This window comes from Onychostoma macrolepis, chromosome 04 (genome assembly GCF_012432095.1).
Source record: "Onychostoma macrolepis isolate SWU-2019 chromosome 04, ASM1243209v1, whole genome shotgun sequence".
Classification (NCBI taxonomy): domain Eukaryota; kingdom Metazoa; phylum Chordata; class Actinopteri; order Cypriniformes; family Cyprinidae; genus Onychostoma; species Onychostoma macrolepis.
In genome coordinates, this window is record NC_081158.1 from 21,532,150 (window position 1) to 21,548,992 (window position 16,843).

The 16,843-nt window shown below is 37.8% G+C and overlaps 1 protein-coding gene across 1 annotated transcript in view; it reads right to left on the reverse strand.

Annotated features, from left to right (window-relative positions):
- The window catches only part of nav3 (neuron navigator 3), a 322,550-nt gene that overhangs the window by 244,135 nt on the left and 61,572 nt on the right, over positions 1–16,843 (reverse strand). The window contains exon 2 of the mRNA XM_058772574.1: positions 2,595–3,031. Coding sequence (XP_058628557.1) covers positions 2,595–2,666 — 72 coding nt within the window. The 5' untranslated portion in view covers positions 2,667–3,031. The remainder of the gene's footprint in view (positions 1–2,594; positions 3,032–16,843) is intronic.

Here is a 16,843-nt window from a genome sequence, read left to right on the forward strand (position 1 = left end):
ATGAGCCGAGTGGAAAGCCGTGGAGGACACCTCTTCATCAATACTTCACTACTCTAATTCAAGCGAGCTCTCAGTGTTTACATTGTATTTTGACCTGCTTCTTTCCATTAGCGTAAGAGTGTATGATTATGTTGAATGAGGAGGACACTGGGCACTCCGCAACTGATGATCAAAGCCGTCTGTCCACACAAAGCTTTTATTCACTACAATGAGAAAATGGAAGGAAAGAAGCTGCTTCTTCAGTTTCTTATTTTCTTCCACTTACGTCAGTTTTTTGTGAGAGCCAGAAGGTCTCTGGGTCTAAATCACCGCTGAAACACACAGAGAAGGAAAGGTCACAATATCAACATAGTGGTGTGCTGACAACCGACACAGTGGTACATAATTTCCATAGATTTCTATTATGATGTCTTGCCAAAAAAATTATATTCATTCTTCCAAAACTGTTTGTACATAAAGCAAAATTGATTAAGACTCAACCAGTTTCTAGTAACTAGCGATTTGCGTTCACACTGAACATGAAACCGCAATGTGATGTGACACAATCACAGCCAGTCAGAAGATTTTTGATGCTTAACACACATTTATGATAAGTGGGATTTTTGACCAATGAGATTTCAGTGGGTGGGGCTATTCAGAGTAAGGAAAACCAAGTAATCGACATAATCTATCGCTCATTGGTGGTTATGGCTGGTTAGATTTAAATGGATTTCCTTTTAAAAGTAACTGCTTTATTACACCATGCTTGTTTTGGGCACAATTCTATACATGACTTGCATTGTTTGTAATCACATGCTTTTTTTCCACATTTTTCTGCATGTTGAGTTTGTCTGCTTATTCAGTATTTTTGCTCATGTGCTGTACAGAACAAATTACACACATTTCTGTAATTAGTAAAGTAAATGCAACGTCAAATCTCAAATGGCACATGAGAGCAGCAATCAAACCCAGAATAACATCAAAAAATAATGGAGGCTTAATGGAATCCTTCAAAATCACCAGAGCAACGCTTTGAGCAAGAGACATCTCCTTAATGAGGATGGGCTGTCTAAGCAATTCCAAAATCTAAAAATAAATAAATTTAAAAAAAAAAGAACTTTCACATCTGATTTAGTGTTTAGTGAAAATGTTGAATAAAACTAGCGAAGCAAACTAAATAAATTAACTGGATCTAATTACTGTATAAAAAAAAATCCAGTTTTCCAAAAGGTAAGCAGAAGCTTGCACCTGCAACACACATACACATCCATCTTTCTTTGCCCCTACTCTGCCACTTGTATAGTTAAAGAGCTAATATGGGACCTCCTGGTAGATGTTAGGCCTAAAACAGAAATAAAAACCCCAATAAAGTCTGGTTCCTAACTTCATCAACTCCTAATGATGCTGCAGGTGTCAGGCCTGATAGATTACTGGGTGTCTTCTGCAGGTTAGGGACTCTCGGGAAGAAGATGGCTTATCATAGGTACCTCATTAGCCAGAATCAGGTCAGCGGGACTCCATCCAGATCAAACAGCGCACACACTTCTCTCATGTCCATAGGCGAAGTGTTAAAAACTAATCACACTTTAGAGCAGGAGCTCCACTCTCACCTGCAGTGTGGGCGACAGAAGGACAGTGTCCTAGATGTAGAATGTAGAGCAGACCTGAGGCGCTAAACAACTTCCCAGTGCTACTCCAAATCCGAATGAAGTGTTTCAGTTCTTCTAACCAGTGCAAACATCAGTAAACTGAAAAAAAGTTAGCCTATAGTAACTTTAACCTAACTTTCATCCCCTCCCCCATGCTTATGTTGATTGTCAATTTTTTTCAAAAAAAAAAACCTTTTCCAAAAATTGATTAATCAAAAAGAAAATGTATATATGATAAAATATATAATAAACAAGGATAAATATTTCATATTAATACAATTGATATTTATTTAATGGTTATGTAAAATTCAGCTCCATCTATATGCTATCCATCATTCCATGTGAAAACTAAAACTAAAAATTAAATATAATAATAATAGATGATAATAATAATAATAATGATAATAAAAGAGAACATATTTAATAATCTTTCATATAATCATTTATTTCATAATATTATATGAAATCCTTTCCCAATCATTATGTTGAATGCCAACTTTTTTTCTACATAAAAAGCCAAAAGCCCCCCAAAATAAAATAACTAATAAATTATATATCTATTTCATTAAGCAGTTCATTCACAGTTCATTGTCTTAAAATACAGTTGTATTTTGGGTTAAGATATTAAGGATGATAAAAAAAAAATGTAGCCAGGCATATTAGGTCTAGTCCATAATAGGCTGGATTTCTTGACCTACTCAATCTTAATTACATGATAACAATTAATATTAATGGACCTGATAATAATGGTCATTGTGTTCCCTCTACTTTACAGATCATTCCTACACCCCTGCAAAACTACCTGAAACTCTGCTTATAAATAACCAACAGGACATATAAAAACAGCAGCAGCTTTGAGCACAGCAAGAAAACCAGCGTGGAGAATCTCATCTCACTGCTGATGGTCTTGAACTTTCAGCCCTGCGGAAGACAGTGGAAGTTGTAGGAATTAACCACATGTCTTACCTTTTTCTGATCCTCCAGCTTTTGACTCGTGGACTTCTTTACATGCTTGCTGGTCTCAGGCGGTACATCCATCCCCGGTGAAAGCGGTAATATCTCCAAGAGAGACCAAGTGAGAGAGAGAGAAAGACAGAGAGAAAGGAGCTACGAGCCAAACGTGTGGGAGAAAGGGAGGGGGCTACAGGCAGCCAGATTATTCCTTTGCCTGGGTCACATCTTCTCTCGGGCTGAGGTGGGCCTTTCTGGAAGAACAGGAGATGGAAAATGAAGAGGAACGGAGGAGCACCCGAAACTACCGAGACCACGTCAGCAGGATGAAGAGACCAGCATCCTCTCCACATGTGAAAACATCCATTCAGAACTTTTTCATTTCCAGCCAGTAGATCCCAGTGTGTGTATTCTGGTAGTCCAGCTTAGTGATGCATCCTTGGTCATCAAATCTGGAAAACAGATGCATCTTATCAGATTCAGAACAGATATGAAGAAGTCATCATAATAAAAAAGTCAATGTCAGCCTTATCCAGTTTGAATATTTTGCAAATGTTGAAATATCTTGCATATGGATGACATTTTACCTCTTGCAATAATCCTTCCTCTATATGTTTTATTTAGTTATGAGCTGCATGGGAAGCCAAACCAAACACTGTGCTAGTCAACACAAATAACCGGACAGAGCATTCATGTGACCCACTACCAGCACTAAGTGCATCACGACCTGCTGATGTGCAGCGTAGATCAATTTTCAGTGGGTCACACATAGCCTACGGTTTGTTCTGCTGGTTGCTTTGTTTTTAGAACAATATTTGATATAAATTCAGCATTGATATAAAGTCAGCATTATCAATGTTTGATGTTTTCAACCCAGCAATTCCACACACAACCCAGCAATTTCACAATGACCATGAATCCCAAAAAGACATTAAAGGAAAATCTGCACTCAAGTGATCAATACACAGCTTATAAATGACAACACCAGTTCAAATAGTAATTTGTCAGATTATTTCATACTATTTCATTCATCAGAACCTACATACTGTATGGTACAGTGATTAAAGGATCAGTGACAGTGGAGTAAACCTTTAAAAAAAAAAAAAATTGGAATTTTGTTTTGGTTTTTCTTTTGTTTTGTTTTTGTCTTATGTAAACCTTTAAAAAACAGTTTGTTTTGTTTTTATTTTATTTTATTTGCTTTTTGTCTTGCGTGTTTTTTTTTTTTGGCATTTTGTTTTTCTTTTCTTTTGTTTGCTTTTTGTCTTGCCTGTTTTGTTTTTTTGTTCGTTTGTTTTGGCATTTTATTTTGTTTGCGTTTGTCTTGCTTGTTTTTGTTTTTTTGTTTGTTTGTTTTGGCATTTTGTTTTTATTTTGTCTTGCCTGTTTTTTTGTTCGGTATTTTGTTTTGCTTTTTTGGTATTTGGTTTATGCTTTATGTTGCTTTTTGTTTTGTTTTGTTTTAGTTTTTAGTTTTCTGAATGTTGGTTGCTGGATTTTTATTCAAGAATTAAAAATATGCTGATCATAGGCTTGTTTAAGTCATTGTGTGCAAGAACTGCCTTTTCAATGTGTCATGTAATTTACTAATTAGAAATGTAAAATTAGCATTTTGATTGCGGGAATTGCCGCCCTCTTCCGTAGAGCATCTTTTGCAGTCCCAGCATCCCAAATGTGAAGTCGTTTCACCAAAAATACCTAGCGCTCACTAAAAAGTCAATATCCCTTGAGGAGGTTTTGCGCAACGAGTGCAGAGAGGCAGTATATCTGCATATCAAAGTGAGTTTTGCTACCAGTGTTCTTCTCCATATATGAATAAACACACGTTTGTTCTTTGGCACGTGATTGTTTTCACCCTTCTTCTCCACAAACCGCTAAAGAACGGAAGGATTGAGTCATGCTGAGGTTGTAAGAGGCATTCTTGGAAGAGACCAAGCTCTGAACAATTACCACAGGATCGATGGCTGGCCTTGTCTGCCCTTTTGGCAGACTTCAAAACATTGGCCTGTCAAAGGGTGTTTGACTTGCAAGATGTTAGAAGTTCATGGACACCACTATAAAGCAAAATGACACGGAGAGACACTTTGGCTCATGATTCCCAATTTTCATCTTTAAGATTGAGATATACTAGGTTTTGGATTTCATTAATAATAGTTCTTAAACCTCAGAATGCATTGACTTGTGGCTATTTGTGTAAAAGCGTCCATTTAACCGCCCTCCCCATGCCAAACATTTTTTTCTCTTGTCTAGCTGTCTTACATCTGATTCTTGCCAACATGTATTTTTTACTTCAAATTCTTGCCACTACATCAAGAGACACACTAAGAAAACTAAACTGGTCATTCCAGGGAGAGTATCCTCAATTTTGTGAATTCTTTTGAGCAATGGCTCAATTGAATAAAATTTTTGAAATGGTTAATTTAAAATGAACCGATTTACTTCCCAAACGATTTTCAGTTGCAGTCATCTTGATTTCCTTTATACCACAATGTAACATGTGGTTATCCCTTTTGTCGAAATTGGAATACAAAAATGTAATTAAGAAGTCATTTTTGTCAGCTACGACTGTCCTGAATCCAGATGGAAAGAACCATCTTGAGGAATTCATAGTGGGATAGTATTGTTATGTTATTGTTATTTGTCAGAGAACAGTTCTTAGAAAAAGGGTCTCACAGGATTTGCAAAACAATAGCTTGACTGAATCAACAAATGCACATAAATCCACATGCTGCATCTGCCTTACAAGACACTAAACACACAGCATCACTCGAAGGCTCCTCTGAAGAGCATAACTGAGTGCTACCATCTCCTGCATTATTCATTAGTTCTAATTTCCTTTATTTTCACAAAAAGAAACATTCACATGTCCCTGCAAAGGACTGACACACTTTACTCTGCATATCTCCATGGTTTCTATCATACTTGATTTGGCTGTTCATTTTACAGCATTTACTTGAATAATTTAGAGTACCTCTGTCAGTAAGGGCAGTAAGTCATTTTTCAAATACACATGTGATATGAAATCAGCCTGTCAAAATGAATAGATAAAAGCACTCATGAAGATGGAAATACTCCTTGTCTGTCAGCTAAATTGTTGTCACTTTGAGGTGAAGAACAATTTATATTATTTCAAGAGCAATACTTTGCATATTCCACAGCTAATTGACAAATTCAGAGAGAAAAAAACAACAACTGCTGAATTCAGAATATAATAATATGGTAAAAGTAGTAAGAGTAGTACTATGCGGTTCCGAATTCAGCAACCTTTGCCATGTTGGGAAAATGTATGTGCCCTTATAATGGATAAGTTGGCTTCCTGTCTGTCGCTGGGGGCATTAATGATAAGCCAAGCTTAGTAATTATACAGAATTTTGTAGACCAGAACATTGTAATTAGAAAAAGTGGCAGAAATATAAAGCAAATGAAGCGGGTATATGTGGACCATCTCACTGTCGCTAATATACATCCGCTACACTTGAGAACAGAAGCCTGTTAATAGAGTGGAAAGAAATCACATTAGCTACCTGAATAACAATGTGCTAATTCAAACAGGTCAGACAGGTACATGTTTGATTTAATCGTGTCATTCAGTCGTAAGTATAGTTATTTAAACAAATCAGAGCTACTTAGAAAAAATACACAAATAACAATTTATTGAAAGAACCAGTGAAACTAGCTGAGGATAAAAATATATATATATATATATATAATTTATATAATCATTTTTCCTAAAGCAATACATAATAAAGCTACGATTTCTAATAAAATATTGGTCTAAATTTTGATTGGATAAGCCATATCTGAATTTGACACATTTTATTGTGCAAAGTATTGTATCAGATTTTTTGTAATGTAAAGTGAGCATCAAAGGAAACTTTAATGACAAGAAGAACAAGGATGGATGGAATTTTATATATTAAAAAAAAGAAATCCTTTGTGTAAATCCTTTGAAATGTGTTCTGTTTGTGTTTCATGAATGAGATGCAATGAGCATAGGATATTAATAATACCGCTATAAAAGTTATTTTTATTGTGAAGTCAGTGTGACATCCAGAGTAACTGAATATTGACGAGTTGAAGTCTCTTTCTCTGCTCTTTTACTGACATTTGGTATTCATTGAGCATTCATAGTCAGTGAGCTAGAGTACATCCAATAAAATATGATTCATTGGCTTGGCCTCTGTGCTGCCAATTTAATTTGATGTAAAGATGTAAATGTCTATGGTGGACTTCCACTGATTTCCTCAGGGAGATCATCACAGCATGGAGATGTCCCCTGTACTGTCTCAAAACAGATCAGAGGTCAGTGGCATTCAAAACACCCAACTGATCATAGAGGCCTCTGAGGGCATCCCATAATGCATCAGGCATTGTGACACGCAAACAAAACTTTGTAGTATCTGTTACTTTTAAGTGGTTAATCCAAAATAATACCAATAATGAAAATCAAGTAATATAAAAATGCAGATTTGCCCTCGAATTTGTTTTGAAATTGACTGGCAATTAAACACTTGGCAGCTGTGGATGTGCTGGAGTGGTAAAAAGACCGTGATAAGATTTCACACACAAATAGTCTGCCCAACCCGGTATGTGTCCATCAGGGATCAACCGATAGCAGTGAAACCTCAGACAGACGATGATTAAAACATAATAAACGTGTAATTACCAGCCGAGCTTTCGTACATGTCCTCCCTGCACTCGCAAAGACAAAAGATGAGTTTTATTTCGCTAGCAATAAATTGATTTCACTGCTTTCCTGAGAGTGATTTATTCCCCGTTCCCGGTTTATGGAGGGAAATCTGCAGAGAGAGCGGCCATGAACGAGGCACATTTCAGAGATAAACGGGAGGAGCTGTAACATCACTCTAAATGCATGCCAACCAACATGCTTTAAATAAAAATGGACAGGCTATTGAATCCCCCATACGACATGAACGTGTCAGACTTGCTGCGTCTGTGCCAACTGCTTGCCTCAGCATTACTGAGAACAAATGCAGCGAACTCAGATTTATTCATTCATTTGTTCAGTCCTTTCATATGATTTGAGTATTGATTCAAAGTGCATTGGCTGATGCTTTTAAAAATGTATTATTATAAAAATATTGATCTGGTATGTCACTTCTCTCTGTGACTTCCATGTCATGAAGCTTTTGAAGGGATTGTACATCCTGCATGACATCATATCTGGCATTAGGTGGCTTGATCTATTAAAAAATACAAATGACATTCAAGTTCTACAAAAGAGAGGAAGATTCATTGTGAAAAACTACTTAAATTTCAGTCTGTTTCTCAAACAAAACTAACGTTTATGACTTTGTGAGACTAAGCAAGCAAGTCATATGGACTGTTTCTGGCAGCTTTTGGAGTTTGACAGCCCACATCTCATCATGGTTAACTAAAAAATAAAAAAATAAAAAAATAAATAATAATAATAATAAATAAAATTATAAACAGTTAAATTTGTAATTGCAATAAAATAAAATAATGAAAAACTGAACAACTTCAAAATAACTTCAACTTATTAAAATTTTGAAAATATTGCTTTGGCAACTAGCTGAAATATATAAAATAAAAATAAAATAAATTGAAATAAATCAATATAAATATAAATTTGACCTATAAAGAAATATATAAATCAATAACTAATTAAAATTACAAAAGCATATAACAAAAATGCTATATAAATATATGAAAATGCTATATTTTATATAGCAATAAAATATAGCAAACACCATTGCTGAGTATTTTCTCCTTAAAACTGTAGTTTCCCAAAGGCAGTCCCAGAAACGCCATCTGAAACAGCCTTCGGTTTGCTACGTCACAAAACTCAATAACCAATCACGTCAAGGGATAGATTCCTAGCATATCCCTCTCTCCATTTATACAAACGTGGCGCGCATAGAGATCATAGCATAGAGATTGCATGCAAAATATGCCAGTCGAATTGCCAGCACAAAACCAAAAATAAAATAGAGCGAAAAACCCATGAAGCTGTGGTTTAACATGAATTTAGAACCGCTAACTTGAATAATAACCCGCGGCAACAGTGTAAAAGTAGCCCGGTGTGAGACCCACCTCTCCCGCATTGGTGGTCGCACTTCACTATGCTCGCGGGCGCGGAATTAAGAATCACAAACTTGGCTGCATTCAAGTCTTCAAGGCATGTTGAGGACACAACATCGTCAATTAAGTAACTTTAACGACTGTTACAGTATCCACTGTAGTTGTCCGCTAGTAAAAACATAGTTTTATCAGTCATTATCCGTGGATCAGGAGGCCCTGGCTAGTGTGACTGAGTGGAGGCGGGGCTCCATATTGCATATTCATAGATCCACGTATAGTAAATGAGGCAAGGATGTAGAGTTACATTCAAGCTATTTTAAGGCATGAGAAACTTATTTTTACAAGAAAAAAACATTTAAATATGTAATTCTGATGATCAAAGATGAGTTTTAAGGGATACAATTTCTGACTACAGGGGGACTTTAAGAATCAATATTGATTCGTTAAAATCAAGATATTTTAAATTAAGAGTTTCAAATTAAGCTCTGCATGATCAGTGGTTAAAACAATGCTGTATTTGTTTGGACCAAAAGACCCATACCAAATTCATGTAGTGTTAAACCTCTAGAATATAGGTAATACTATGTTCTTTTTATCTCCTCAAACATCTTCTTTGGTGTTCCATGGAAGAAAGTAAGTTTGTTTTGGGAACAACATGACAACGAAAAAATCATAAAGTTTTCATTTTTTCACGTGAACTATACCTTCAAATTGTACATAATAAGTCAGTACAAAGATTATTTGACAGTTATACAAAATTACACACAGGTAAAAGCTAAATTTAGATGTCAGCCCCCACTGAATACATTTTGTGGGGCCGTTTAATTGGACAACAACTGTCATAACAGTCTCTATGTGAGTCCCAACTGTGCCCATTTACTACAAAAGTTTCTCAGCAGCCTTGAGCCCCAGTTGAATTTACAATTCTGTTTACAGAGCCCTGAGCCCTCAGGCAAAAGCAGAGTGTCTTAAACTTTAGCCCATATACCTGCATGGCCTACTCCATACTACATCAAACAAAAATACGGGATGGAACACACAAAAGGGATCATAAAACAAACAGTCGACTGTTCATCATGCTGTGGCCTCTCCAGGAAACGATCGGGTCAGTGGCAGCTTACGCAGTTACATAGTAACATTGCTGTTCAAATCATTCATAGTGTGAAAACATTCCTCCCCTGATACAGTTCAATGGAGTCCTGAACGCAGTCTACACGTTTTGTCATTCTCTGACGGGGTTGATTGGTTTGCTGCTGTTGGAATGACACTGGCTTTCCTGTTGTCACGGTAACAGAGGGAGAGGCAGGCAGGTGGAAGCGATGCAGGTACCAAGCATCTCTCTTTCTCTTTGAGATCTTGTACTGCTCTTATCAAATCTGAATATATCCAGAAAACAACAGAAACATGCAATGCATTCTGTAAATGTTCTAACAAAAAAGTAACAGAAGGTTATAGCGTGGTACTGAAGGATTGCCATATTAATACATCATGGGATTTTGGAATTGCATGTAATACTTCAATAAAGATATACTTGGTAGTGCCCAAAACATGGTATTACCACAGTAGCACTTCTAAAAAAGCATGTTAATGCCTTTTATAAGAGTTGAAAAGCAAATTCTGAATGTCTAAATGTATTATTTTAGTATTTTATGGTCATGTTCATGAAAGGATGTGCACTTTTCTTCCAAGTTGTATAAATTGGCCACAAAAAGGATGGTAAAACTTATATTGTACATTTAATCTGCTTTGGAAAGCTCTATATAAATAACACTTATTTGAATCAAGTGCTTTAGGTCTTCAATATTTTGTAAAAACCGGCTAACTTGTCATTTACGAAGGTTATCCATACTATATCAAATTTTAGAAATACTATGTGTACTGTTTTTCCCTCTTCTTCTGCATTCCCTTGTGTAAAAATGTGAAGCCAGCACTCGTTTCTTTGTTCTCTCCACCATTCTGTGGCACTCCCTTTCTCATTCAGAGAACAGAAGCAAGAAATATTCTATCTGAGCAACAGTCCCTGCCTCATTATTCAAGGCAGAGCAAGCACAGCTAGACATAAAAACACCTTTATTCACTCATTCGTTTCAATGGATTTCGAATTAGAAGCCAATTATACTAAGATTACACTAATACCAAACCACAGAACTGCCTTCTCCATTCAGTTCCTGAGCTTCTAATCTGGAGAACAGAGTAATCTAGTGAGATTACGGAGGGATTACGGTAAAATCCCATTACGGCAAGCTGGCAGAACCACAGAAACGGGGAACAAATCATAACATGAAATCTCAGTTTTGAGCGTATAGTGTTAACATATAAAATCCCATAGAGGGCTTTCTCGTGTTCTCTGTCCTGTTTTCCAACATCAGGGTGTCGGTGCCATGTTGCACAGTGGCTCCAGCCACTATTTTTCCTCTTTGTGTAAAATAAATATACACAACCGGTTAAAAATGTGGAATAATTAAGAAAATTTGGAATAATTAAGACTTTTTAATATATTTAAAAAGGTCTCTTATGCTCACTGACACAACACTTATTAAAAAAACTTTAAAAACAGTAATATTGTGAAATATTATTTCAATTTAAAGTAACTGTTTTCTATTTTAATATATTTTAAAATGTAATTTATTCCTGTGATGGAAAAGCTGAATTTTCTTCAGTAGCCAGGTTTCCATCCGAAGTTGCGAAATTAATTTGTGCGCAAAATTAGAATGTCGTATAAAACATTTGCGAATAAACAATCGGTCCGCTGGTTAGTCAGGTTATCCCATCGCGCAAAGTCACATGACTTTTTTTGATGCGAATGGAGGAATTTACTCGGCAAATGTGTTTTCATCTCCAGTTATTTGCATTAACCCTTTTTTGCACAAGAAAAATTACTTCAGGTGAGCATAAAAACTTTTTTGCGAATTAAGGGATTTTTTTTTTTTTTGGCATTTCCGTCACTCGTTTCTGATGCAATACTTCAAAATGTGCATTAAAACAGAGAGATGGAAACATAGCTAATGCCACATGATTTTACAGAATTCATAATATGTATCTATTTTTAATCAAACAAGTGCAGCCTTGGTGAGCATAAGACACTTCTATGCAATAGGCCTATATGTATATGCTATGACACAAATACAGTATATACAGTATCTTACAGAAGTGAGTACACCCCTCACATTTTTGTAAATATTTTTTTATATCTTTTCATGTGACAACACTGAAGAAATTACACTTTGCTACAATGTAAAGTAGTGAGTGTACAGCTTGTATAACAGTGTAAATTTGCTGTCCCCTCAAAATAACTCAACACACAGCCATTAATGTCTAAACCGCTGGCCACAAAAGTGAGTACACCCCTAAGTGAAAATGTTCAAACTGGGCCCAATTAGCCATTTTCTTTCCCCGGTGTCATGTGACTCGTTAGTGTTACAAGGTCTCAGGTGTGAATGGGGAGCAGGTGTTTTAAATTTGGTGTTATCGCTCTCACTCTCTCATACTGGTCACTGGAAGTTCAACATGGCACCTCATGGCAAAGAACTCTCTGAGGATCTGAAAAAAAGAATGTGCTGTTGCTCTACATAAATATGGCGTAGTCTATAAGAAGATTGCCAAGACCCTGAAACTGAGCTGCAGCACGGTGGCCAAGACCATACAGCGGTTTAACAGGACAGGTTCCACTCAGAACAGGCCTCGCCATGGTCCACCAAAGAAATTGAGTGCACGTGCTCAGCGTCATATCCAGAGGTTGTGTTTGGGAAATAGATGTATGAGTGCTGCCAGCATTGCTGCAGAGGTTGAAGGGGTGGGGGGTCAGCCTGTCAATGCTCAGACCATACGCGGCACACTACATCAAATTGGTCTGCATGGCTGTCGTCCCAGAAGGAAGCCTCTTCTAAAGTTGATGCACAAGAAAGCCTGCAAACAGTTTGCTGAAGACAAGCAGACTAAGGACATGGATTACTGGAACCATGTCCTGTGGTCTGATGAGACCAAGATAAACTTATTTGGTTCAGATGGTGTCAAGCGTGTGTGTGGCGGCAACCAGGTGAGGAGTACAAAGACAAACGTGTCTTGCCTACAGTCAAGCATGGTGGTGGGAGTGTCATGGTCTGGGGCTGCATGAGTGCTGCCGGCACTGGGGAGCTACAGTTCATTGAGGGAACCATGAATGCCAACATGTACTGTGACACACTGAAGCAGAGCATGATCCCCTCCTCTCGGAGACTGGGCCGTAGCGCAGTATTCCAACATGATAACGACTCCAAACACACCTCCAAGACGACCACTGCCTTGCTAAAGAAGCTGAGGGTAAAGGTGATGGACTGGCCAAGCATGTCTTCAGACCTAAACCCTATTGAGCATCTGTGGGGCATCCTCAAACGGAAGGTGGAGGAGCGCAAGGTCTCTAACATCCACCAGCTCCGTGATGTCATCATGGAGGAGTGGAAGAGGAGCTCTGGTGAACTCCATGCTCAAGAGGGTTAAGGCAGTGCTGCAAAATAATGGTGGGCACACAAAATGTTGACACTTTGGGCCCAATTTGGACATTTTCACTTTCACTTTTGTGGCCAGCGGTTTAGACATTAATGGCTGTGTGTTGAGTTATTTTGAGGGGACAGCAAATTTACACTCTTATACAAGCTGTACACTCACTACTTTACATTGTAGCAACGGGTCATTTCTTCAGTGTTGTCACATGAAAAGATATAATAAAATTGTACTCACTTCTGTGAGATACTGTATATATATATATATATATATATATATATACACACACACACACACACACACACAGTATATTAGAATGAACATAGTTAGTTACACTGTCATTCAACTCTCAAGCTACAAAAACCAGCTCCACTTGAACAGAATGTGGGGCCAATCAGACAGTGAGGTCAGATTTGAGACGGCTCAGTGGTGATTTCCATCCTTATATCTTCTTCACCATAGCATCTCTTATTCATGCGCTCTGTCTGCATAAAATCGTTTTTATTACATGGCGTAGCACTGAGGTGTAATTGCCAGCATGATATACAGCCTCCCTCTGCGCTCAGCTCAATTTTTGTTGCATTTTAGATGCTCTTCGTTTCCATGGTCTCCTTAATAAAACAACTTCTGTCCAATAATGGGGTCCAAATCTCATTTCTACACACATCCTTCGCCCCAGGAGTATATATACGCTACGCAACAGCCTGTGACCAGAGCGCACACACACACACACACACGCACATTCTTCCCGTCAACCCCCACTGTTCGCTCCTGGTCATGGGTATTTATTGAACAGTGTGAACCTTACCAAATCACATGAATGCGTCAAAATGACAGATAAACGGCGGACTGAAATGCAGGCATGGTACGGGTGCAGATTGCAGAAGCCATCTTCTTATTTTACTCATCAGACCTGTAGGCGAGCACCGGCACCGCTTGCTAAACCACAACTACCTGAGAAGGTAATGGGAGGGAAAATTGCAACACGTAACGCAATCAAAGCTGGATGAGAGCGGTGTGCATTTTCACAGCTCCGTGGTGATGATTACCTAAAAAAGTACTGCAAGTGAACCGCGCTGAGAATCTTCAATGCGCTCGGAAAATCCATCTACGTCAGGGTAAACAAACTCTATCTCACACTTTACACACTCAACAGTAAAAGGAAATCACTTAAAGTGTCTTGAGTCGTGAAAGCGCCGCCACACACATTCAAGACTTCGGTTTTTCGTTTAATGAAACGGGCAGCTGGGTAATCTGTGAAGCTGAGTGGATTAGACACATTAGTCATTATCAAGATGGAAGTCATAAGTACATTAAATGAATATGAAGGCAGCCGTTGGAGCAACATCAGTCATGTGGGCGGAGTTTGTATTCATCAAGCCTGTTATTGACTATTAATCATCCTCAACCTCAGATTCAATCCTCAGCAGAGCCATTGACCCATAAGAGGCAAAGGGTTGTCGGCATGTGGATTAGCAGCGTTCTTGTGCGATCTGGGCTGGGGACCTGAGCTGTGCGAAATGCAGGTAGGATATTAGGTGAGCGTGGATCTGTCAACTCAGCAGAATTCTATTATCCCGACCGTGATATACTGCCACCAGCAGGACCACTCCTTTTCCCTCTCTCTCTCTCGCTCTATCTATCCCCCCTTCCTCAGAGGTGATCCATCATGCAACAGCGCTGATCCAGTGTCCCACGTAGGTGAATTACCCAGCGATCATGGCCCGCTCAACCACACACTCAAACATACCGCAAACCATTACTGACCTGGGAGATATTCATCAGCTGCTTACTGCCGCCACAATAAAATGAGAGAAGCGGAAAGACAGAGATGAAAGAGCGTCTAGGTAAGATGCTGGAAACAAAGCAGCATATGCACAGGGAGTGGCAGATGCCAGGCAGCTGTGCTTTCTGACTTTCTCAGAAGGTCCTCTAAGGAGACAAAGTGGCATGACATGTACAGTACAATGCACAATGCACACCTTGATCGTGTGGAACATATGTTCATGAAGAGCAGGATATTGCATTCAAACTCTGCTTCACCGTTATATCCTCATTTATCAACATTAGGCAAAAGAATGCAAAAAAAAAACCTGCAGCATAAATCTGCTATGACTGAGGATGTGCAACTTAGCTTTAAAAAAAAAAAAAGAAGTTTATGTATTTTTTCACTGAAATAGCATAGAAAAATTTCAGTTAAATTCTTGACTCGTAGATTTAAAATATTTTATGTAAGAATGTCAAGTTATGACGAATCAAGACAAGTTTTTGAGCAAAATGTTATTTATTTATATTAATATAATAATTTATATTAACATAATAGATTTACCTTCATACAATGTTACACATTTTTATAATATACACATTTTTATCATTTTATATACATAAACTTCTTGCATTTTTTTCAACGATGCAACTGAACCTTGAGTTTAAAATCATTTTAATTAACAGTTTGACTGATTTGTGAAAATTAATCCAATTTACAAACTCGAGCCATTTTTGTGACTGAAGTTTAAACTAAAGACACTTTTACGAAGTCAGCATGAAAGTCTTAAAGTCAGCATGAAATTAAAATACTGTTTCTAAAATTCTAACAATTCTAAAATTCTAAATCTATTTTTAAAAGCATGCTGTTTATTTTGTTTTGAATGATTCTTCAATGCATATATTTATCTATTTATTTATTTTACCTTGTGATTTTTAAATTAAAATATCATAACTCGACCTTCTGGTAAAACAGCATGCCTTTCTCTGGTGACGTATGCCGGACTTATCCAATCATTTTGTACCAATCAATCAGCTCGCTTTCAGATCTGCCACCAGTCAATCAATAACCAGTGGATAGAACCAAGTCTCCGCCCTACAATTTTTCTGATAATCTTTTACACTTGAATATATATCACAAAACAGAAGAAAAGATCTGATGCTTTTTCCTTTTCAAAGCTACTTTAACACTCTCATACTTAAGCACTGACAAAGAAGGATCACCAAAACTAATCAAAATAAATAGTCTTTTGAAATTCACAGAAAATAATATTAACAATGCATTGCAATTTGCTTAAATTCAATGTAATAATGATAAAATATTTTAAGATTATTTTTACAGTGAATATTCAATATCAACCAGTCCTAGCTGGGACCTCACATGCAGAGAGACCAACAGGTAGAGTTTCATATAGAAACACCAGATGCGTATCTTACCTTCCCATCCCCCAGTGTGTCTACAGCATCCCTCCCTGCAGGAGGTGGGCAAGGCCCACATGGAGAGCCAGGTAGTACTACAACAAGTCCCATAGTGCCTAAATGTGATGGAAAATCCACTTGGTCCTCGTTGACCCCTCTTTTAGAGCCCCCGCTTATATGCAGCAGACTCTAAGAACAGACAGCTCACTCCGCACACGAAAAGGGCCACTCGATCACTTCCATCACAATCCAAGGGTGTGTGCCGCCCTCCACGTTTCCAACCAATCCATGAGTGAGAGAGAGAAAAAGAGAGAGAGAGAGATGCTCAGCCTCCTCTTTCCCAACCCCCTTCCCCATCCCAGCTACTCTCTGGTCTCTGTGCTGAAGAGGAGATTGCGTTGCAGTGATGAAATTTTAATGCTTCTTTTAAGAAGAATAATGAACAAGCTGGTCCCCAGGGGTCAAGATCTCTGTACTACACAAACCTACATGTGAGCGCACATACATTGACGTACACAGCCGAATGCACAGGTGGACAT